Source organism: Gadus chalcogrammus, chromosome 13, assembly GCF_026213295.1.
Source record: "Gadus chalcogrammus isolate NIFS_2021 chromosome 13, NIFS_Gcha_1.0, whole genome shotgun sequence".
In the NCBI taxonomy this organism is placed as follows: domain Eukaryota; kingdom Metazoa; phylum Chordata; class Actinopteri; order Gadiformes; family Gadidae; genus Gadus; species Gadus chalcogrammus.
The window spans coordinates 19,737,206-19,759,705 of record NC_079424.1 but is presented as its reverse complement, the minus strand read 5'-3'; the positions used below and the strand labels follow the sequence as shown (position 1 = coordinate 19,759,705).

Genomic DNA, 22,500 nt, shown 5'->3' with positions numbered 1-22,500 from the left:
CACAGACGTGGAGAGCCTGTCCGCCTCGGCCATCTTGGTTGTCAAAGGTAGGCAGTACTGGGAGGCGTGCACTGGCATTCACGCATGCTAGCTTGTGTTGTGAATGCAAACAGGGAGATGTTTACGAACGTGAGACATGTACACGTTTAAGACATTAAAGACCCCTCCCGGAAACACAAACAAATACACACGTACACACACACACACACACATATACAAACACACACATGACGCACAAAAACACACACCACCCCCAGGCATTCTGTAGCTGTAGAGCCTAATAGTGTCTCCCTTAATAATGGCACTGTCGCAAAGAGTCACCATCACAACTGGATGCAGCAGTTTCGAAAACGGCTCATTAGCGAATAAGAACGGTTCGTAGTTGACTTGCATTATGGCGATGCTTGTTCATTTGATACATGTTTTCATCACCGTTGCTCTTCCAAGGTGATTGGTATTCATGCCTTAAAGTTGGTATAATGGCTGTCTAAATTGCCCGGGTGATGTCACAGAAAATAGCTGTAATTGGCTCATTTAGACATGGTTAAAATAGCATGTAATACATCTGAATAAATAGAACAATAACGCTAAAAGCAACATGCTTATTCTGCAACATCTCAACAGGCAACCACTCATACATGGGTCTCTGGGTTTTTCCTTCCTCACTCTGTCTCTCAGCTCGTCGTATACCTCCTAAAGCCTCCTCTCCCAAATTCCCATCATACTTTATTTCTTCCTCCTATTGCCTCTCTTGCTCTCTCTCTCTCACTCTCTCTCCCTTTCTTTCACTCCCTTTAATTGCCAGCCTCTTGTCAGTAATGCCTTTGTAGCCAACACATATCACACACAGAGAATTTAAAGGTCCCAGCACGCCTTGACCAAGGACAGAGCTGTCTTTAATTACAGCCACCGTCAGGGGCCTGGACACCACGGTAGGGGCCAGCAGGCTGAGAGAGAGAGAGAGAGAGAGAGAGAGAGAGAGAGATGGGAAAAGGGGTGGAGGGAGAAAGAGAGATGGAGAGAGGTAGAAAGATGTAAAGGTTGGCGTGGAGTGGAGTGGGTGCTAGAGGAAAAAAGAGACAATGAGACATATGGAGAGGAGAAGAAATAGAGGGTTCCGATTAAAATACAGGGTTTTGGGCGGTGAGTGGGGGGGCGGATGAGCCATGATGCAGGCTTTGACTTTGTCCCTGACGCTGTGCTTGAGTCAGGCCCTCCCGGTCCTCCAGACAAGGTGTCTGTGGAGGAGATCACAGACAGCACGGCCCAGCTGTCCTGGAGCCCCGGCAGGGACAACGGCAGCCCCATCACGGGGTACATCCTCCAGGCCCGCACCGCATTCACCGTGGGCTGGCAGGCCGTGGATACAGGTGACCCCCGTCATCTATCATATCTGTCTCTTGGATGAGCAAAATGCCCTTTGTTGAAATGCACTACACAAACATCTCCACTATGATGGAGGTTCTTCTGCACCATCAATTATATAATCAAATCCAAATGAGTATTGATGTTTTCATGATCTAATTATTAGATAGTAGAAAGATTATACTCCCCGGATAAGCGGTTTGAATATGAGGATGAGAATGATTATAGGATTCCAATAAATAAAAGATTTAGTCATTTATTCAGAAAAAACAAAAGTAACTAGTAATTATATTCATGTAACACAGGTGTTTTTTTAACACCATTTATCGTCGCTACTCCAATTTCGATTGTATGCTTCAATTGTTCTCATCCTCACTTTGTAAGTCCTTTGAATCGAAACGTCTGCGAGATTGTAAATGCATACCGTCTGATGAAAATGAGCTTTGGATCCGTAAACAGGAACACACAGACTCAAAATACCTTTGACTGTGCCAGAAGGCTTGGCAGTGAATCATCCAAATGCGGTGTCATTTTGTCTCAATGCATTTTTTGTTGGACTCGTTTTAAATGGTCTCCTCCAATGAGTTGCTCAACTCCCCAGAAGCGAGCTCAAAGGTGCAGAGTTACGCCTTGCCTACTGTTTTGTTACAGAGTTATTCTACCAAAGAAAACTAATTTGCACGAGTGCCGATGTATTTTGACAGTGGCTGGACTACACAGTGTTCATTTGAAGCCTTTATAGACCATTTCTCTTAGAACGTTGGTGTCCGGACAGGATGTTTTTGCTCATCTAAGTTCAAAGTCAAAGTTGACTAGTGCAAGTGTTGCAAGTGTTTTAGCCAAGTATCGGGTTACCGATCAGCAACTCCAGCAACACCATGTGTCAAAACAAACATGAAGAGAAAAGGAATTGAAACGCCCGTTAACCCAGTATGGCGCCTGTCTGCTTTCAGACTTTAAATTATGATCTGAAGTCAGATTTGCGAGGCGAACACAACTACAGCCAAAGTAAGCGGACCGGTGTACTGGGTCAGGTCCTGATTTCCTTGCCTGTGTGTCCATTCCAATCGGCAGTGCCGGAGGTGGTCAACGGGAACCTGTTGACGGCCACGGTGGTGGGACTCAACGCCTGGGTGGAGTACCAGTTCAGGGTGGTGGCTCGCAACAGCGTGGGCGTAGGAGAACCCAGCCCCCCGTCCATCAAGACCCGGACAGAGGATGCCAGTATGTCTCTCACTCTCTCTCTCTCTCTCTCTCTCTCACGCTATCACTCTCTCTCTCTATCACTCTCTCACTCTCTCTCACTCTCACTCGCTCTTGCTCTCCCTCTCTCTCTATCACTCTCTCTCTCTCTCTCTCTCTCTCTCTTGCTCTCGCCTTCGAGCTCTCTCTCTCCCTCTCTCTCTCTCTCCCTGCCCCTCCTCTCACGATAAAGCATTAGCACACTCTGAAACATCAGATATAAATACACACACACATACACACACACACACACACACAAGTGGGCCAAGAGATACATCAATAAATGGACATCCACAAACACTCAAACACACACTTGTGTATGGGCAAAAAATAGTGGTGTAAACACTCAAAACCAGCAACCCACCACTTATACATACACACAGCGCACGGCCCACACCAGCACACACCAGACGAGCACTCAAGGACACTAGCAACGGCTGACATTAAAAGCTGCTTGCAGCATTTTCTGATTTGACAGACTGAATGCGATGCGCCATTTACTTAGCCCCGCTGCACAGACGCACGTGCAAACGTGCGCACGAGTGCTCCTGCAGCGCCGGCGCGCCGCTGCCCGTCACAACGCATGATGCCTTTTGTCAGGGACGTTTCCGAAATTGCGACTTGGCAAGCCAGGTAACGGAGTCCTGACGTTGTTAGTGTACGCAGATTGTTTTTTTTGCCGATTACGAGGGGAAGGGACTCGACACAGTTCAGGAGCGGTGGGGGGGGTACTGTTTCCCTCTTGTCACCAAGGGGCCGTGTTGTAAATGCTAGTCTAATTGTCCCCCTCTGGGGCTCTCTCTCTCCCCCAGTGCCCGATGCGGCGCCCACTGATGTCGGAGGGGGAGGCGGCACAAAGTCTGAATTAGTGATCACATGGGAGGTAAGTCATCTGTCCTGTTTCTCCCTGTGTCTCTCTCTCTCTCTCTCTCTCTCTCTCTCTCTCTCTCTCTCTCTCTCTCTCTCTCTCTCTCTCTCTCTCTGTCTTTCTCTCTCTGTCTTTCTCTCTCTGTCTCTCTCTCTCTAGTAATCGTTTTGCATAATTGTGCAGAATTGAATGGAGGGCTTTTATGACCACTCCACAACCCAACGAACCGCCCCCCCTCCCCATATTAGATCAAAGCTCTCCTGCCCTCACCCTCTCATGATTTGCGGGCTAGTTCTCTGTTTCAATGGGAATAGTATTGTGAGGGGAGACGGCGGAAAAACACCTGCAACCCTTCAACCACAATGACGCTGTCAACATGCGGCAACGCAGTAGGATAAGTGACAGGGCCATTCTGGTTTCCGAGGGAACAGGGCCGTCCCGTCTCATCATCGCACAGATTTTAGCCCCAACCCCTCAGCCGTGTTGAGCTGACTGATGTGTGTGGTTAGATGGGGGGGGGGAGTACTTCTCTGTGTGAAATATACAGAAATACTGCAATTAGTGAACAAGCAGCCACCGACTGGCAGCGGATTGGTTTGAGTACGATCAACGAGGCTTGAGTCATCAGTCCCCCCCCCACGTGTGTGTGTGTGGGGGGGGCGGGGGCAAAGGGCCACACCTGCCCTATGCCACGCTTAGGTTTCAGTGCATTAATTACCCTACGGTATCGGTTGGTGTGAGGAGGCGAGCGGCAGGAGAGCGAGGCGGGGGCGCCTGTGTCTTGGACCGTATGCGTTTTAATATCACTATAGTTGTGTGTTTCGCTCCCAGCCCGTCCCCGAGGAGCTGCAGAACGGAGAGGGCTTCGGCTACATCGTGGCCTTCCGGCCCGCGGGGGCCGCCGGCACGCCATGGACGCGGGCCGCCGTGTCGACGCCGGGCGCGTCGCGCCACGCCTTCCGCAACGACTCCCTCCTCATGCCACCGTTCGCCCCGTTCGACGTCAAGGTGGCGGCCTTCAACGACAAGGGCCCCGGGCCCTTCAGCTCCGTGGCCACCGTGTTCTCGGCGGAGGAAGGTAGGACTGAGATGTCACCCGACTCGCCTGACCTCCTCCCCTTCCCTCCTCTCCTTCTCCTCCCTCCTGCTCCCTCTTCCTCCTCCTCCTCCTCCACCTCCAGCTTCCTCCTGGTCTCTCCTCCTCCACAAGCATGACCTTGAATATTAATATTATGAGTCACTCATAACACTGTGGTGTGGGGTGGTGGAGTAGGATTATTCTCTCTCTCTCTCTCTCTCTCTCTCTCTCTCTCTCTCTCTCTCTCTCTCTCTCTCTCTCTCTCTCTCTCTCTCTCTCCTTCTCTCTCCTTCTCTCTCCTTCTCTCTCTCTCTCTCTCCTTCTCTCTCTCTCTCCTTCTCTCTCTCTCTCTCTCTCTCTCTCTCTCCTTCTCTCTCTCTCCCCCCCCCCCCCCATCTCCAGCTTGAAATGTCATCTTGATATTAGTTATTGCGGTGGTAGATTACAGGAAATCCTAGCAGACACTTACCACACGGAGCTGTCAGGGAGGTATCCCGTTAATTGAATTTGCCGGGCAGATAGTCTTCCCTTATGTCAGTCACAGATTCCATTAAAGGAGAGTGTGGGGAAATAGCGTTTTAGGGAAACTATGGATCTATTCTGTGCCTTCTACTCACTGCTGTGTGAACGTGTGTAAACGTGTGTAAATGTGGGTGTGCGTGTATGTGTACATGTGTGCATACATGGTTTTGTGTGTATATGTTTGTGTAATACAAGAGAGAGGAGAGAGAGAGGTCATGTTTCCCGAAGCTCCGCTGGGCATTGGAAAGAACTACTTAATTCATCGTTCATTTCTACTTTATCTTATTTTATTTACCTAACAGTATATAGTTTGTTTCCGTCGTCCTCAATCGCTCGATTCAACAATACATTTTGGCACTTTTTACTCCCGGATCAGACCGCAGAAAAAGCCTTGGACTTTCCTATCACCAACATGCCTCTGTATTCGGATATCTCAGGCACGGAGACTGGGAAATGCACAGACTGCACCAAAATGCAACAGAGGGTGGCTTTAATTGAAACGAGACTAGCAGCAGTAGAAAAATGCAAAGGACTATCACAGGATACAGTGCCGATGGGTGAGTTTGCTGAGCTCACTCAGATACAGCAAGATGATCAAAGCTACACTGTATCCTTCCCGAAGCTGGACAAGAGAGAGACAGTTCCAGCTGCGTCTCACTGGAACAGAGTCGGCGCTAAGCCAAAGAAACATACCAAAGTGAATCAACAAGTTCACTCAACACCAAATGCTAAGCTACCCAAAGCTAAAGTTATCAGCCCGATTAGCCCGTCACTCAAATCAACCCTGCCACTGAAGAACCGGTTCCTGCCACTTCAAGAGTCCACAAACGCGCCTGCCACCGATGCACCCCTGAGCCCCGAGATGCGTCCGGACGGACAGTGTGGACAGAGACGGAACAACCAGTCGCCACGGAGGCGGGCTGCGCATGTGTCTGCCACCGTCCAACAAGGGCCCATCTCAGAGGAAGCAGATGAACCAGACACTCTGATTATAGGAGACTCAACCATCAAGGATATAACCGGTAAGAAGATCAAAACATGCATCTTCCCATATGGAAAGGTTAGTAATATCAACCATAAACTAGCCAAAATCATATTGGAAAACCCCAAAATCTCACAGATTATTGTGCATGCAGGATTTAATGATATTCAAAGAGAACAGTCAGAACTTCTGAAGAGGGATTACACTGATCTATTGGATACACTGGACAAAATACACATCAAGTCTTCCATCAGTGGACCCATACCAACAGTTGACAGGGGAATAAACAGATTCAGTCGTCTACTTGCACTGAATACATGGCTTTCCAGAGTCTGCAATGAAAGAGGAAGGGACTTTATTGACAATTTCAACTTATTCTGGGGGCGCAAATATCTCTTCAGAGCAGATGGCCTACACCCAAACAGGTTAGGCTCAAAACTGTTGAGGGACAATCTTCTCTTCTCGCTTTACGCACAGGCCACAATCTTGCCATGGTCTGACGCACAGGCCACAATCAGAGCACAGGTTGAGAAGAAGCGAGACTACAGCCTCCCCCACACAACTACTCTGCCACTATCTGACACACAGATAGCAGACAGCCCACAGACCTTGAAGAGAGACAACAGCCCGCCCAACGCCATCAACACTGTGCCCTCCCCCATCGCTGATGCTGGCTTGGCGAGGAACGGCCACCCCCCTCCTCTGCACTCCCCCATCGACGATGACCTCCAGCCTCATCTCTCCCATAGCCACAACAACAACTCCAGCTGGGATAGAGTCTCCGATGTCTCCCTTTGCGATTTTCCAGCCGAATTTAAGAAACTGGAATATGCTGGCATCAAACTTGCATCTGTGTCAATGATAGCATCGCCACGTCATGGCCGCAGGCTGCTATCACCCAGGAGGATGGCGCCCCACCCCCACCACCGTACTGATAGTAGTCCTGAGTATTACTGAGACAAAAAAGGGTTCAGCCGTACACAGTATAAAGGAAGTTTCTCATAATCTGCTGAACCCAAGGTTGCCTACGTCAAAGCAGGGCAACTTTCACATTCATGCTGTAACCACTAAGAGAGTAAACAAAGGGAAACTTAGACACACTGCTAACCTCACAAATCTCATATCTATTGCCTCCAAACCAAAAACAACCTTAAAGCCTATCAACAGCACCATCAGGATGGCTCTACTTAATGTGAGGTCTCTTAATAACAAATCATTTTTAGTTAATGATTTTATTAACACTTCCAAACTGGATTTTATGTTTTTAACTGAAACATGGCTGGAACAAAATAACAGTGCAACCGTTCTGATAGAGACAGCTCCTCCCGACTATAACTTTTTTGATGCATGTAGATCTGGAAAAAGAGGTGGAGGGGTTGCTGCTATATTTAAAAATGTATTTCAGGGGAAACAGATGTTATTTGGTGATTTTCCATCGTTCGAATACCTTAGTGCTGTATTGAAATGCTCCCCCAGAGTTCTCCTATTAATTATTTACAGGCCACCCACATATTCTGCAAATTTTTTCGATGAATTCACAGAATTATTGTCTAGCATCTCCACAGAATTTGACTGTCTAGTTATAACTGGTGACTTCAATTTTCATACTGATGATTTGAATGACAAATGTGCAAAAAAACTTTTTACCATTTTGGACACATTTGAACTGTCTCAACATGTGAAAGAGGCTACTCATTGTAAGGGGCACACTCTAGACCTGGTTATCACAAAGGGCCTCAATGTTTCTGATCTCTCTGTGACTGATCCTTCCTTGTCTGACCACTTTTGTGTTTTCTTTAACATATCTTTTATTCCCGACATACAGAAAAAATCAAACACTGTCAAAAAACGGTATATCAATGAAGATTCTAATGTACTTTTTAAAAAGGCCATCTCCTTGCTACCACCTCTAAACCCATGTTCTGCTGATGATCTTGTAGAAAACTTTAAAAAAAAAAAAAAATTTGAAAGTCATAGATGTCATTGCACCTTATAAGGTTAAAACGATTTCTGGAAAGCAAAAGGCACCCTGGAGAAAAGCTGCTTCTGTAACAGCACAGAAAAAGGAATGCAGGAAGGTTGAACGCATCTGGCGTAAAACAAAACTTCATATTCACCATGATATCTATAAAGAGAGCCTCCGTGCCTACAATTTAGACTTAAAAAATGCTAGAGAAACATTTTTCTCCAATATCATTAAAACCAACACTAATAATGCAAAAACCCTATTTGCAACTGTTGACAGACTGACCAACCCCCCAATAGAAATTCCACCTGATCTCCATTCCACGCAGAAATGCAATGAGTTTGCAGCTTTTTATATTGATAAAATTGAAGGTATCAGACGAGCCATCAATATCTCCACGTCAAACAAAAATGTTGGACTACCACCCTGTTCAGGCAAAAATTACGTGGCAAGGATGGCATGCTTTAATGTTATAGACTCTCAAAATCTTGTGGAAACTGTGACACAACTAAAGCCATCCACCTGTTGCCTTGATACTATACCTACCAACCTCTTTAAGAATGTTTTCGACTGCCTAGCAGTAGACATATTGCAGATAGTTAACAACTCTCTCCAGTCAGGCAAGTTCCCAAAAGCTTTGAAAACTGCAGTTATTAAACCCCTTTTAAAAAAGCGGATCCTTGATGCCTCTATTATTAACAACTACAGACCAATATCAAATCTACCCTTCATAAGTAAAATCATTGAGAAAGTTGTCCTCCAGCAACTAAATCACTTCCTGGCATCAACTGGTTGCTATGACACCTTCCAATCAGGATTTCGACCCCTGCACAGCACTGAGACCGCCCTTATTAAAGTTGTAAACGACATCCGTCTTAACACAGACTCTGGCAAAACCTCAATACTAATGCTACTTGACCTCAGTGCTGCATTCGACACTGTAGACCATACATTACTTCTGGAAAGGTTAGAAAACTGGGTGGGGCTTTCAGGCACTGTCTTAAATTGGTTCAGGTCCTACCTACAAAATAGGAACTACTTTGTTTCCATTGGCGACTTTGTATCAGAATCAACCAATGTGACATGTGGAGTCCCACAAGGTTCGATCTTAGGACCCTCTTTATTCAACATCTACATGCTCCCACTAGGGCAAATCATGCAAAATAACAATATTGACCATCATTGCTATGCTGATGACACGCAAATCTATGTATCGCTATCACCAAATGACTATCGGCCCATAGATCTCCTGTGCCAGTGCATTGAGCAAGTGAAGGAATGGATGTGCCGAAATTTCCTTCAACTAAATGAGGACAAAACAGAGATAATTGTATTTGGTTCTAAAACGGAAAGGCTTAAAGTAACCCAACACCTTCACTCTCTGTCCCTGAAAACCTCAATCAAAGCCAGAAATCTAGGGGTTATCATGGATTCAGATTTACATTTTGACAGTCACATCAAATCAGTTACAAAATCGGCATATTATCACCTTAAAAATATAGCAAGACTTAGAGGGCTCATGTCCACCGAAGACTTACAAAAACTTGTACATGCCTTTATCACTAGTAAGCTTGATTACTGCAATGGTCTCCTCACAGGTCTCCCAAAACAAACTCTGAGGAAGCTTCAGCTTGTTCAGAATGCTGCTGCTAGAGTTCTAACAAAGACCAAAAAATTTGATCATATTACACCAATTCTGAAATCGTTACATTGGCTTCCTGTAGGTCAGAGAATTGATTTTAAAATCATGTTGCTAACCTATAAATCCCTACATGGTTTAGGCCCAAAATACTTAACTGATATGCTTCCACTACATCAGCCTTCTAGACCACTAAGATCCTCTGAGACCAATCTGTTAATTATCCCCAGAGTAAACACAAAACATGGGAAAGCAGGATTTAGTTACTATGCAACAAATAGCTGGAATAAACTCCCAGAGGATTTAAGACTTGCCCCAACTCTGAGCACCTTTAAAACAAGACTGAAGACTTTTATGTTTGCTATAGCTTTCTGCTAAAATCTTAAATACATTGCACTTTCTAAAAAGCTTTTTTAACTTTGCCTTTATTTTCTATTTTAATACTAAAATGCCTTTTTCTATTCTACCCATTTCTTTGCATATGTTTTTCTTTTACTTATCTATTATTTTATTTTATTGTATGACAATGTTTATATGTGAAGCACTTTGAGTCTGCCTTGTGTATGAAAAGTGCTATATAAATAAAGTTGCCTTGCCTTGCCTTGCCTATTATAGAAGCAAATTACTGTCATTATGATTTGAACTTCAAAAGCCATTGAATTTGTGTATCATTAATAACATTTATAACATCTTAAATCTTAACATTGAAATATATACTTTGAAAACAAGGTAATCTGAATTTATTCATTTTCAATCGACTTATTTGAAAGTCAAACATGGAATTTTAAGTTGTACCATTTCAACAACAGGATTAGTTTTTTCCATATTTACTAATTGAGATACAAAAATTAAAGACAAAGATATTTTTGAGGTGATATTCATTACTCTTATTCAAGTGTTCAAAATACGGACCAAAAACTTCAAGCCATAATAATTCAAGAAGAAGCAGGGCATTCTCAGGAAGGGCCTAAACGACTGAATGTAATCAAAACGACTGCCGGCCTATTAAAGCTCATTCTGTCATGTGATCAAAAAAAACTGCTCGAGAATTAAATCCAACGATGGCCAACAGGGAGAGCGATGGGCTCCGCTAAGACCTCCGGTTTGTGTCCGGAATGTGAATTCAAACTCAATAAGCATAGGGGTTTTCAGGGGTTCAAAACCAGAGAACACAATATAATGACAGCAGTCAGTTCATTTAAATGCAATCTCGATTGCTTAGGCCTGTCCTTGGAATGCCCGGCTGATGCTGTTTGATTTTTTTATGGCTTGAATTTAGAATATGAGTACTGAATACCGTAGTAAGTATATTTGCAACTTGAATTTTGCTGCAACTTAACATTGAAAATGTTATGTGTTATGGAATGGTACAACTTGAAATGCCGTATTCAAGAGTGAAATTCAAATGGGAATAAAGTCAGATAACCTTGATTTCAAAGTAAAGTATAATATATTTATAAATTATGAATTCAATGGTGATAACATTTCCATGTACAAAAATTCTATCGCTTTCTAAATTCAAAACAGTATAGCCCGTGATTTGCTTCCATCGTTTATACTTGTGTATCTGTGTGTTCCCATGTGTGTGTGTCTGCCTTTGCCTTTGTGTGTGTGTGTGTGTGTGTGTGTGTGTGTGTGTGTGTGTGTGTGTGTGTGTGTGTGTGTGTGTGTGTGTGTGTGTGTGTGTGTGTGTGTGTGTGTGTGTGAGTGTGTGTGTGTGTGTGTGTGTGTGTGTGTGTGTGTGTGTGTGTGTGGGTGTGTCTGTGTGTGGGGGCTTGTGTGTATGTGTGTGTGGGTGCTTCTGTGTGCGTGTGCATGTGTGTGTGCCTCTGTCTATGATTGTGTGTGAGTGAGTGAGTGTGTGGTTTTCACCAGTGTCACTTTGTTTCACTTTGTTCTCCAGTGCCCAGTGTGTCTCCTAAGAGGTTGAGAGTCCGCAGTGTGTCTGCATCTCAGATTGAAGTGTTCTGGGAACCTCTGCCTGCCGTTCCTGAACGGGTGCTGGGATATGAGGTACGTTGGGAATCGCTGCATGGATATCATATTCAAAATGTTGAATCTTTCTCTGTATCCCTGCTGTTCTGCTCTGCTGATGTCTCAACATCATACGTGCAATCACTATATTTTCTCATCAGAATTCCATTTACGTTCAGCCATTTAGCAGACGCTTTCATCCTAAGCGACTGAGATTGAGGCTGAGGACACTCAAAGCGTGCAATCTAAATTAAGAGTTCCTTCCGAAAATGCTGTGCAAACGAGTTTAACAACTCCAAGGACACCTGAGTCTTCATAGGAATCAGGAAAACATGGCTGCTATACATTTGTTTAATTAGTGGGTCGGGTAAACGACTATATGATGATATCCAGTGTGCGAACTATACCGCGGCTTTCGGGGGGCTCCCTTATATGGGGGGGGGGGGACTTACTCAAAACACACATCCATTATTACAAGCCTGTATGCCTACTTGCCTTATGTCAGCACATATAAGCACATATCACAGCTAGCATCTGCCGAATAACTTGCCTCTTGCTGCTCCTCAGACTCATTCGTCTTTGATTTCTTTATAAATCTGAAATTGAGCGGGTCCAGCGGCTCCAGCGCAAATGGTTCAGAGCGGGTCTTTTTTTTCTTCGATGTCTGATTTAAAGTGACGTTTAAGACATAGCGCCCCCACGTTTCAATGTTGAAGACAAGAATTGCATGCAGGCCGGCATCTTTAGCCGGAAATAGTGATGAATCACCCTCATGCGCAAATCATACATTAAAAATAGCCTAATTTTACACATGATCCATGATTATGACAATACCAAAAAAAAAGGTAATTCATGGGAAAAAAAAGCATTTTGCCAATAATTTAGAGACCGCCCCAAAATTTCACAAATCATGTTTTCAGGGGAGCTCATGTCTCATTAAAGCTGGCTCCCCCGTAGTTAGCACCCTGATGATATCAACTTCACACCTTTCATACAGTCTCACAATTCAGACTTAGTCCAACTTCCAGATCTGAGACGCCTTCCATTTAACAAACTAAACGCAACGTGACTACAAATGGCCGCGCACAAGGCGTTGTTGTCTGAGTAATAACGCTCCAACCTGTGCCTGCATGGCCACTTGTGGTGCGCCAGCAGCATCCCTGAAGGAAGAGGGGAGCTGGATCCATCATCGCGGTTAAGCATGCAAAGCAGAGCCCTGCTTCCCCCTCTCTCCTGGTGCTCTTTCAATATCTGTCACCTCTGGCCCTTGACACAAAGGGCCGCTCGGAGCGGTTGCCATGGTGCTGGACACATTGTCCTGATAGAATGTGGCCTCGTTTCTCTGAATCAAGCTCCCCTCGACCCACTGAATCTCAATCAGAGGCTCTCAATGTACGTCCGCGCCACACCCGACTGTAAAACAGACTCGTTGGGCCAGGGGGAAAGGGTGAATCAGAGATGTCTCTTCTTCGGTCGAGTGTGGATGTGTTTACAGCTCAGCTTCAAGATATTGTAAGCAACCAAGATTGCAAAATGGATTGCGTTACTGTAAACTGAATCATTACGCACTCAGTTCTCGTTTAATTGATGGCAAATTGGAAAATGCTTTATTGGCCACATTCATTGAGTGTGTTATAGAATAACGCAAAGAGAGTCCCCAGGGCTGACTTTACGTTTCATTTAATTTATTTATTCAGTTGACTCGTGCTTTTTTCACTTAATGCCCGGGAACATGAATATTGAATTTGACCCAGAGCTAGCATTAGATCACTTTATTTGCCTCATCAAATATCCTCACACCTGAAATTTTAATTTGACTGCCGGACCCCCGAAGACCCCCAAAGGAAAGCAATTAGAGCATTTAATTTGGTGGAACAGATCCTGATAATGTTACGTGCCATGCTGACATGGAATAATTTAGTACGGCTACCTTATGAAGCCAAAGAAATATCGCAGCAGGATTCTGTTGCGCATTGCTACAAACTCGATAATTGTTGATACTGAATCTGTGGTTGTCATTGCCCAACCAATGATAATGTTCCAACCAACACCAAGCACTTATGAGGATGTGCATGAGCAAGTTGAGGCCATGTGGTGAACAAAAATGTATTATTCATCTCCTCTCCCCCACCAACCACCAGTTCCACTGCCATCTTCTGTAATACAAACAGCATTTCAAACTGAGCGATGCATTTTAATAGCCCCGATAAAGACCGCTGTCACTCAAGGGCTAGTGATCCAACACTGGTGGACCACTGGAATCTAACCGGCGTGTGTGTGTGTGTGTGTGTGTGTGTGTGTGTGTGTGTGTGTGTGTGTGTGTGTGTGTGTGTGTGTGTGTGTGTGTGTGTGTGTGTGTGTGTGTGTGTGTGTGTGTGTGTGTGTGTGTGGGGGGGGGGGGGGGTGGGGGCGTGTGTGTATGTGTGTATGGGTGCTTCTGTCTGCGTGTGCATGTGTGCGTCTGTGTGTGTGTGTGTGTGTGTGTGTGTGTGTGTGTGTGTGTGTGTGTGTGTGTGTGTGTGTGTGTGTGTGTGTGTGTGTGTGTGTGCGTACGTGTGCCTACGTGTGCATCAGGTGGTGTACTGGGAAGACGACACCAAACCCGACACGGTTGGGAAGGTCAGGATTTCCGGTAACTACACGCTGGTCAACGTGACGGGGCTCACCGGCCACACACCGTACTACCTGGCCGTCGCCGCCTTCAACACCGCCGGCTCCGGCCCGCAGTCGGTCGCCATCAACATCACCACCAAGAAGCCGCGTGAGTCCGTGGGCACGGAGGATTCCGGGCTGGTTACACAAACGGATTCTGCAAAATGTCCAGAGAATCAGCTCTGAACTTTGTCCTGAGTTGCTCTTTCGCCCTAACCGTTACCCTAACCACAACAGGAGATTGCACAGTGTTGCATTTTTCTCCCATAATGGTAATACTCGTGGTTTGGCTCGGTTGAGGCAATGGTTGACTCCTAGGTAGAGGGAGCAGGACATGTGTCAGAAAGTATTTTATTTACAGCACATTAAAGATGGCGGACGAGACTCTATACAAGGGAGCTGGCAGGGTAAAATCAGTTTATTGTCCGGGCGAACGGATTCGAACATTTGCGTTCACATACAGCTCCTCCAGGTAATGTCTAGGTCAGTTCAGGGTTGCAGTGCATGTTGGGAAAAGGGTTGTCAGAAAGAGCCTTCAAGACCAGAACGTTGTTTAGGAAACCTGGATCAAAGTGTACCCCCATGAGGGTGTATGGTTGACTGCTGCTCTGGACAATAACAAATAAGAAGAAGTTTCCCATCCTGAATAATCTAGTCTGAACTGAGTGTTCCGATGTCAAAATGGAAACAAGTTTTTAGTATTTTTTGGTGCTATCAGAAAAACAATTTAAACCTGCTCCAACCCACCAGCAGCAAATGTAAATATGGTATCACACTGATGCAGCGTCTGGTGGTCTAGTGTTAAAATCCTCCAATATTCTGAAAAATATGATACAGCAATATGAATCACTGTAGAAACTAAAATGACATAATAACTAGTGGACTGCTCACCATAGCCATAAATATTAGATTCCAATAAAAAAGTTTTAGAGTCAAAAAGTTGGGATGACCTGCACCTGAAAATATCTCCCATCGTCTCCCCCTCTGTAATGTAGCTGTCTCTGTGATGTTCCTGTCTGTGTAATGTTTCTGTCTGTGGGCATTGTCTCCGTCTGTCTTGTAGCTCCGGGTCAGCCACCAGTCAATGTGGAATGGAGCATGACCGGATCTCTGCTCACGCTGCACTGGGACCCTGTGGTCGCTACGGAAACAGAATCCCCCGTCACTGGATATATGGTACGACCCGAGATGGAGATTGCATCGATACTGACAAGACTCCCATCTTGCTTTGGAAGAATAATGAAACAGGTTCAACAACGTCTGGCGGTTAGGGAGTTTGATTCCCAGCCAGCAGACAGGTTCTTAGTTCATATCTCAAATTGCCTGTGGGAAGCGTTGAGCAAGAACCCCTACATGATCCTTAATAACGTGTAGAAAGAAAGTAACCCTGGGAGTCGCTGGATTAAAGCGTCTGCTAAATCAAGAGACGCCTCGCGGTGAAGTTGCTAAATGATGCAAATAGTGAATTCAAAGGCCTTACAAATGATGCATGTGTGTGTGTGTGTGTGTGTGTGTGTGTGTGTGTGTGTGTGTGTGTGTGTGTGTGTGTGTGTGTGTGTGTGTGTGTGTGTGTGTGTGTGTGTGTGTGTGTGTGTGTGTGTGTGTGTGTGTGTGTCTCTCCCAGGTGCTGCTGAAGAGACAGGGCTACAGCGACATCGACATGGTCCGGACCGACAAGAACAACCTGGAGCTCAACCTGCCGGCCAGCGACAACTACCTGGTCCAGATCAAGGCTTTGACCCAGGGGGGAGAAGGGGTGGGCAGCGAACCCATCCATGTGCATAAATCAAGTGAGATTCCCGTCTTGCTTCCATCTCGACCCCACCCCAGCCACGGTCTGATCTGAACCCTTTGATAATAATGATACTCCTGGGACCAAACAATATCCAATGCTTCACTCCTTTCAAATCCAGTGTAATAGGCTGGAAATAGCGCAGTTGCTGTCATTCATCTCTGCCATCTCTGGCTTATTATTCCTCGCTGATTGATCATGATTCCACCTTCTGTGGCAGCCCTGAGATGTTTTTGATGTTACTTTTAAGTCAGAAATCGTCACATTGATCAACTTCAAAAGCACTGTCTACATCTCACTGTAGCTGTGGAAAACCAAAAACATAATGATACAGGGATGAAACTCACTCGTTATCTCTTGGAATATTTACATTCAATAATATAATGCAAGCCATTTAGTGGGCGCCTTCATCCCAAAGCGTCTTCCAATGCCATGAGTGCACACTTTGTTAGCCGGTTTGGAACCAGTGGGAATAGAAGCCCTTAACAAAGGAGGTGTTAACACCACTCCCTACCAGTGGAGCTTCACTTGCCCTCTCTATATGCAATGTCTTTCTCTTTGAGATGCAATTGTTCCACTAGTCGTGGAAAGTGGGCAATCGTGTTCAGTTCTGGGAAGAGCTCTTGAATGTCTGCCTGTTGTGTTGTTTTGCGTCTTTTCCCAGGCATGGGTGCGAGAGGCTCGGGAGCTCCTGGCCTGCTCCCGCTGTACTCCTCGGCCGTCCTTATCAGCACCCTGCTTAGCACCTCCTGGTGAGAGCCAATCACAGAGCTTGGACATCCCCCGGAGCCTCCTCTCCCTCCCCCATCCCTCCCTTCCTCCCCCCATCCCTCTTCCTCCTATCTTCCTCCTTCCTTCCCTCCAATGAAGCTCAACTGCCCCCCGTCACCCACCACTGGCTTCAGCAGCAGGTGCAGCCTCCCGCGGCACCATTCCGGAGTTGACGGATGGATGGACCCAGGGAAAACTGGACTGAACTGGAATGGAGTTGAATGGAGTTAACCGGACTTGACTGGAGTTGACAGGAGTGGAGCGGAGTGGGAGTTGTCTGGAGTAGAGCTGGAGATGGAGTTGACATGAACAGGATGGAATTAAGAAGGGCGCCCTTTAACTTTTGTTTACATTTTTTTCAGATAAGACTTCGGTAAGAAATGGCGATTCGTGTGCATGGTTTTTGTGTTTTTTTTTAAGTCACCATTTTGTTTTCATTATGTTTTTGGGCCCACAAATATAATTTCCCTTCAAAGTTATTATGTTGAAATGAGCGATGTTTGATGAGAATCTTTGACCATATACTAATGCCTTAAATCAATTGTGTACATACATACCAAAGTAGGTGATACAGAATCTTGTTTTAGGTCATCATTTGTATTCTAGAGTTCCGGGAGATCTTTTTTCCGCACTATATGTTTAGACCGATTTGTATTTTTTTCTTACAGCTGAAGTGCTCTAGGAAGTCATTCAAACAGTAAAGTGAACAAAATAAGCCCCGGCTGGCCACTATAAGATATGAGCAGATCGTCTTTCCTAGAGGTCGGAAGCCAATTGCGATTCAGATCGTGGCTAAATACCATTACCTAAATATCCGTTATCTCATCCCCTTTATTCCGCCGTTCAATTTAAATATTAACACCTTTCTGTTCCCCCCCTCCCCTCAAGTGCTGCTAGAGGAAAAAAAAACAATTTCTTTTTTTTTTCAAGCTGGCTTTGTCTAAGGGACCACGCAGGGCGTCCAGAGCAAATTGATCAACTGTGCCTCTCACTTCTATCCTGTGTATTTAAACAGTGTTTGTCCTCTACGGGCCCCCAGGCTACAGACCCTCTCCCACCTGCTCACTACTGATGGGTCCTGGCGTACCGCTCCTTATCCCCACTGCCTCTAAATAATAAATACCCATCAGCCGCCTGCATCCAGAAGCCTGGAAGGAGGTAGAGAGAGAGAGAGAGAGAGAGAGAGAGAGAGAGAGAGAGAGAGAGAGAGAGAGAGAGAGAGAGAGAGAGAGAGAGAGAGAGAGAGAGAGAGAGAGAGAGAGGGGGGCCTGGAGGAGGCAACGTGGTGCAGCTCATGTCAGACATAGTCCCATATGTATTGTAAACCCCTCTCTCCTGATTTGGGCCAGACTAGTGGACTAGATACATGTATCTCATTGCAACACATGTAACACACACACACAAACACACACACACGCAAACAAACAAACACGCACACACACACACACAGACGCACTTCAGTTGACCAGTTGGCCCAGTGCATAATGGATATAACAGATTACTAGTGCCTTTTACTAGAAGCTTTTGGGGGGGTTGTTAGAGTGTTTTTTCTTTTCTTCCCAGGTGGTTTTGAAGGGAGAGGTGCATGTTTCGTACGTGTTGTCGGTGGTTGTCACTTAGAAAGGAAGGCAGCGAGGGGTATGATCCTGGAGGCAGACCTTACAGTCTAATAATGCGGCGCGGTGCTCGCTGATTAAATTTCCATCGGGATACGTTTACCCAAGCAGCTCACACAAGAAGGGTTGTGTGAAGGCTTTTTCGAGAAAAATCAAAGCGCCTGAAATTAAGGTGGGATTCCCGACTCCTCGGTTGGAGGAGATGCTTGGCGCTCCGGAGGCATCCTTCATGGCACGTCTTATTTAAGGCGTCTGAATAAGTAATGACCTCCAAGCTGCCAGAATAGTTGGAAATGCTTTAAAGGGATGTTCATTTGATGCTGCCTGACCACACGGATAGAATACCCACTGCTTTATGATACATTAGGTTCAATCGTTGTTTAATTTGGATAAATGTCTGGTTATGAGCTAAGGGGTGTGGCAGTAAGGGCCCTAGCGATGCTCACAGGCCCTTTGGAGCTCAGACGGAGGGGGGGACAGAGGGGCGGCTGGGGGCGGGGGGGTGGAGGGTAGTCAGGTCGGACAGGGTAGGGAGAGTAGGGAGCGGAGGGTCCTGCTGCGCTGCTCCACGTAACTGTGCCTTTTTGCTAGCGTGCCCTGCCCCTAGCCGCCGTGGTGCGGTGCGCAACGTTCAGACGCGTCCTCCTCCTCCTCCTTTCTCCCGTCTTTGGGTGTCTTTCTTTATGGTGACGGTGTCGTTCCGCACCATCTGTACAAATGCCGAACTCGGTTCCCCAATGCCGAGGCACGGCGAGCGAGGAAGTGATGCAAGGTGACTGGATGTCGTCAGCCCTCGTCACCCGGAACAGGTGTGCCCTCGGGACCCTGGGGGTGTCGTAAAAAAAAAAAGAATGACAAATAAATTATAAAAAAAAAAATAGAGACGAAGCTTAACCTAACCGCCGACATAATCAGGCTGTCCTCGCCGCTCCCGCGAAGCCCGGCGCCAGGTGATGGGTCTGTTGTCGGCCTGCCCGACGGCGTATTGATCGCTGGGCGCCTCATCATCACGGCTGTCACTGCAACTGCCGCCGCGTGATTGACTGATGGGCCGCGGCGCCTGCTACGCTTCTTTTGTCCGCTTATACAGTCAGACATGCTTGACGTGTCTCGAAACCCCCCCCCCCACACACACACACACAAACACACACACACACCATCCAGCGACTCGTTCAATAGATCTGGGGAGACGTCTTGATGTTTTTGTTCAGATAATTTCATTTGATTTCTTTTTGCCGGCTCTCTTTTTACCTTCTTCTCGCTCGTTGAAAAGCCTCGGAGAAGCTATTTTGGTTTATTTTCCTGTTTCTTTCTTTCACTGGAGCCGGCAACTTGGTTTAATGTGTTTGTAGATAGATTGGAATATCATCCTGAAAAGTGTAGTAATTAACATTTTTTTGTATTGCTTTTTCAATTCTGAACAACAAACATATCTAGTTGTGGATACCATTATTTCTTAGTGCTTACAGCTTTTCTTTGCAGATACGCTGAATCTATCCAACACTGTACTCATTTTCAGTTTCAAACCTCCAAGGGGTAGAAAATGGAGGAAAGAAAAGATATTTGGCTGTGTCTATTGATGGCCGGGGTGATATAAAACCTAGAATAATGTCCAAACAAAATAACATTGCTGCCAGTTCTTAAATGACAAGGGATTAGACTTGTATTTGTTATTATTAGATTTTTCTGTTATGATTCCCTTTAAAGCCTTTTTATTGTGAATACTGCGGGGGTTTAAGTCAAGTGTCATTTTCTGACATGTCCCGGTGAACACCACTTAGTACAATCTAGAGGAAGTGATTGAAAGTCGGCGAGGGGAATCTGCTACGAGAAAATATCTCTTCTATCGCTTTGTTTTGGAAAAGGGGCAAAACCGTGCATTGTTGCTATCAGAGGTGATGTGGCGCAGTGTAAATAGCTTGCATATATATATTTTTAGACTCGGCCAGCTGGACAGCCCCCATTGCCTTTGTACGGTGTGTTTGCTGACCTTTATACCAGTGTGTTAAACACTGATCTCTATGAGATACTGACCTGTAGAATTACATTTTCATATTGAAAAGTAACCGATCCGTCTTGTATACTAAAATGTGCATGTTGATTATTGTTTTGTGGATTTGTGTTTATTTGTTTCTTTTTCTAAAACTATAACTTAATAAAAAGTGCTTATTCCTGAAAAAGTCTCAAATTTGCCCACAAATTTGCCCACGAACATACACCCACTTATATGTTTATAAATGTATGATCCTATCCACTGTTTCTCCGGCTTCACTGTTTCATTTTATATCTCGGCTCCTCTGTTATACAGAAGCCGTTGCTAGCCATTAATTACTCACTGTAACCTTGTTTACTCTTAAAGCTAAGGTAGGTCATTTTTGGTAGAAGCCTTTTTCTCCTATTTGTTAACATTCTCTTAGCATCCCAAGAGCAATCAATAAATCAAACGCTTCGACCATAAAATAGTAGAATCTGTTATCTCTATCCGTCAGACGTTTAATGAGCCTTTCCAGACATTTCATCAGAAAAGATTGGACGGGCTATGTCAGTCTACCTACCTACCCGGCTACCCATGCGTACTCTGCCCGTCCATCCAGTACCCATGACCAGAGTCTTCCACAAGGCTAGGCAAACCGACTGCTAAAGCTAGCTAACTGCTCATGTGTTTTTGGGGGAGTGTCTTTGAAGGGAGGCCTTATGGGAAGCGGTTAGGATTTTTTTTTTTCTTTAGTTACATTGAAAATCTTGCTTACTCCCGCTGGTTTCTGCCTGCCCTAGCTTTAAGCAGCGACATCAGAGTGATGCCTAATAAGAGAGGAACAGAGCACGGGCCGATGCCGCTGTTAGGCGGTGGACTTCCAGCGATGTTGTCCAATAAGGCTTCGGGGAAGTTGCTCTCCAACATTTCACACATCGGTGATAAGCCGTTTGACTCAATTAAATCCTGGCGGGATTACTCCCTACCGTAGCAGTTTGTCGAGCAACTTTCGGTACATAATCAGCCCATTCAGGGATTTACCGAGGTCCCTGGCCCTCTCCCCACAGTGCCCTGCCCCCGCTGTCCTCAGCCCACATAAAGGCTCCTGTGTTGAAGGGCTCTCCTGGAATCCAGGTAGCACCGACCAGCCCCGTGCTTGTGCACTATTAAATGTAGTATATATATATATATATATATATATATATATAGTATATATTACTAGTAGTATCATGAAGGCTTTAAAACTCCTTGGGGGTGTTAATCCTTGGATAGAAGATGTGCTCCGATGCAACCATGATCTGGGATACAGCTTTTACAGTACATGATCTTGAATTAAATAGGTTGTGCTGTGTAAATCAGGGAAGTAGCCAAAGACGCTATTTACCTATCATCCCAATGGAACATACATGACATTTTAGATGAGACGATATTAATAATAATCTGAAACTGAAACTATAATGGAGCATTTTTTAAGGCACTCAAAGCGCTTCAGATAGTGAGTATGGAAGATCCAACCTGCTACCCTGACTATGGCCTAACACATATGACACATTCGTGATGAGGTCACATCGAATCGTCGTCATATCAGCCAAATAGCACAGGACTGGTCTTAGTCACTGCTGCATGTTTTCAAAACGTCATTCATTTTAAGCAAGGCGAACAAACAGTCGTGGGGGCGGGTTTGCGATAAACAATTCAACGGCTCGTTCCGCAGCGTAGATGGATCTTCAATCTCATCAGTGAAAGTGCTCCCTCCGTCCCATCCCCCCCGTCCCCCCCGTCCCCCTCGTTTCCCCCCCCCCCCCCCCCCGGATGGTATGGATCTTCCATCAGAGTTCACTAATTAGCAGGGCTCCTTCGGAACGGACGACACGGGACGGTACAAAGGGCGGGCGCGTTGAAAATGAATCACTGGACTAAATTAATGAGGAGGTATCTGCCCTGTGTGGCCGCAGCGCGATAAAATAGGAAGCGTTTAGAGACCACAGCCATACATCACCCTGGGTGAGGAGGGGGAGAGCCGGGGGAGAGCCGGGGTAAGAGCCGGGGTGAGAGCGT

The 22,500-nt window shown here is 45.7% G+C and overlaps 1 protein-coding gene across 1 annotated transcript in view; it reads left to right on the top strand.

Annotated features, from left to right (window-relative positions):
* Positions 1-16,836, top strand: part of cntn3b (contactin 3b) — a 49,267-nt gene extending 32,431 nt beyond the window's left edge. Inside the window, exons 13-22 of the mRNA XM_056606145.1 lie at positions 1-47; positions 1,212-1,370; positions 2,440-2,589; positions 3,420-3,490; positions 4,307-4,553; positions 11,566-11,675; positions 14,211-14,397; positions 15,352-15,464; positions 15,913-16,078; positions 16,745-16,836. The exon at positions 1-47 is cut by the window's left edge and continues 71 nt beyond it. Coding sequence (XP_056462120.1) covers positions 1-47; positions 1,212-1,370; positions 2,440-2,589; positions 3,420-3,490; positions 4,307-4,553; positions 11,566-11,675; positions 14,211-14,397; positions 15,352-15,464; positions 15,913-16,078; positions 16,745-16,836 — 1,342 coding nt within the window. The remainder of the gene's footprint in view (positions 48-1,211; positions 1,371-2,439; positions 2,590-3,419; positions 3,491-4,306; positions 4,554-11,565; positions 11,676-14,210; positions 14,398-15,351; positions 15,465-15,912; positions 16,079-16,744) is intronic.
* The last annotated feature ends 5,664 nt before the right edge of the window (positions 16,837-22,500 follow it).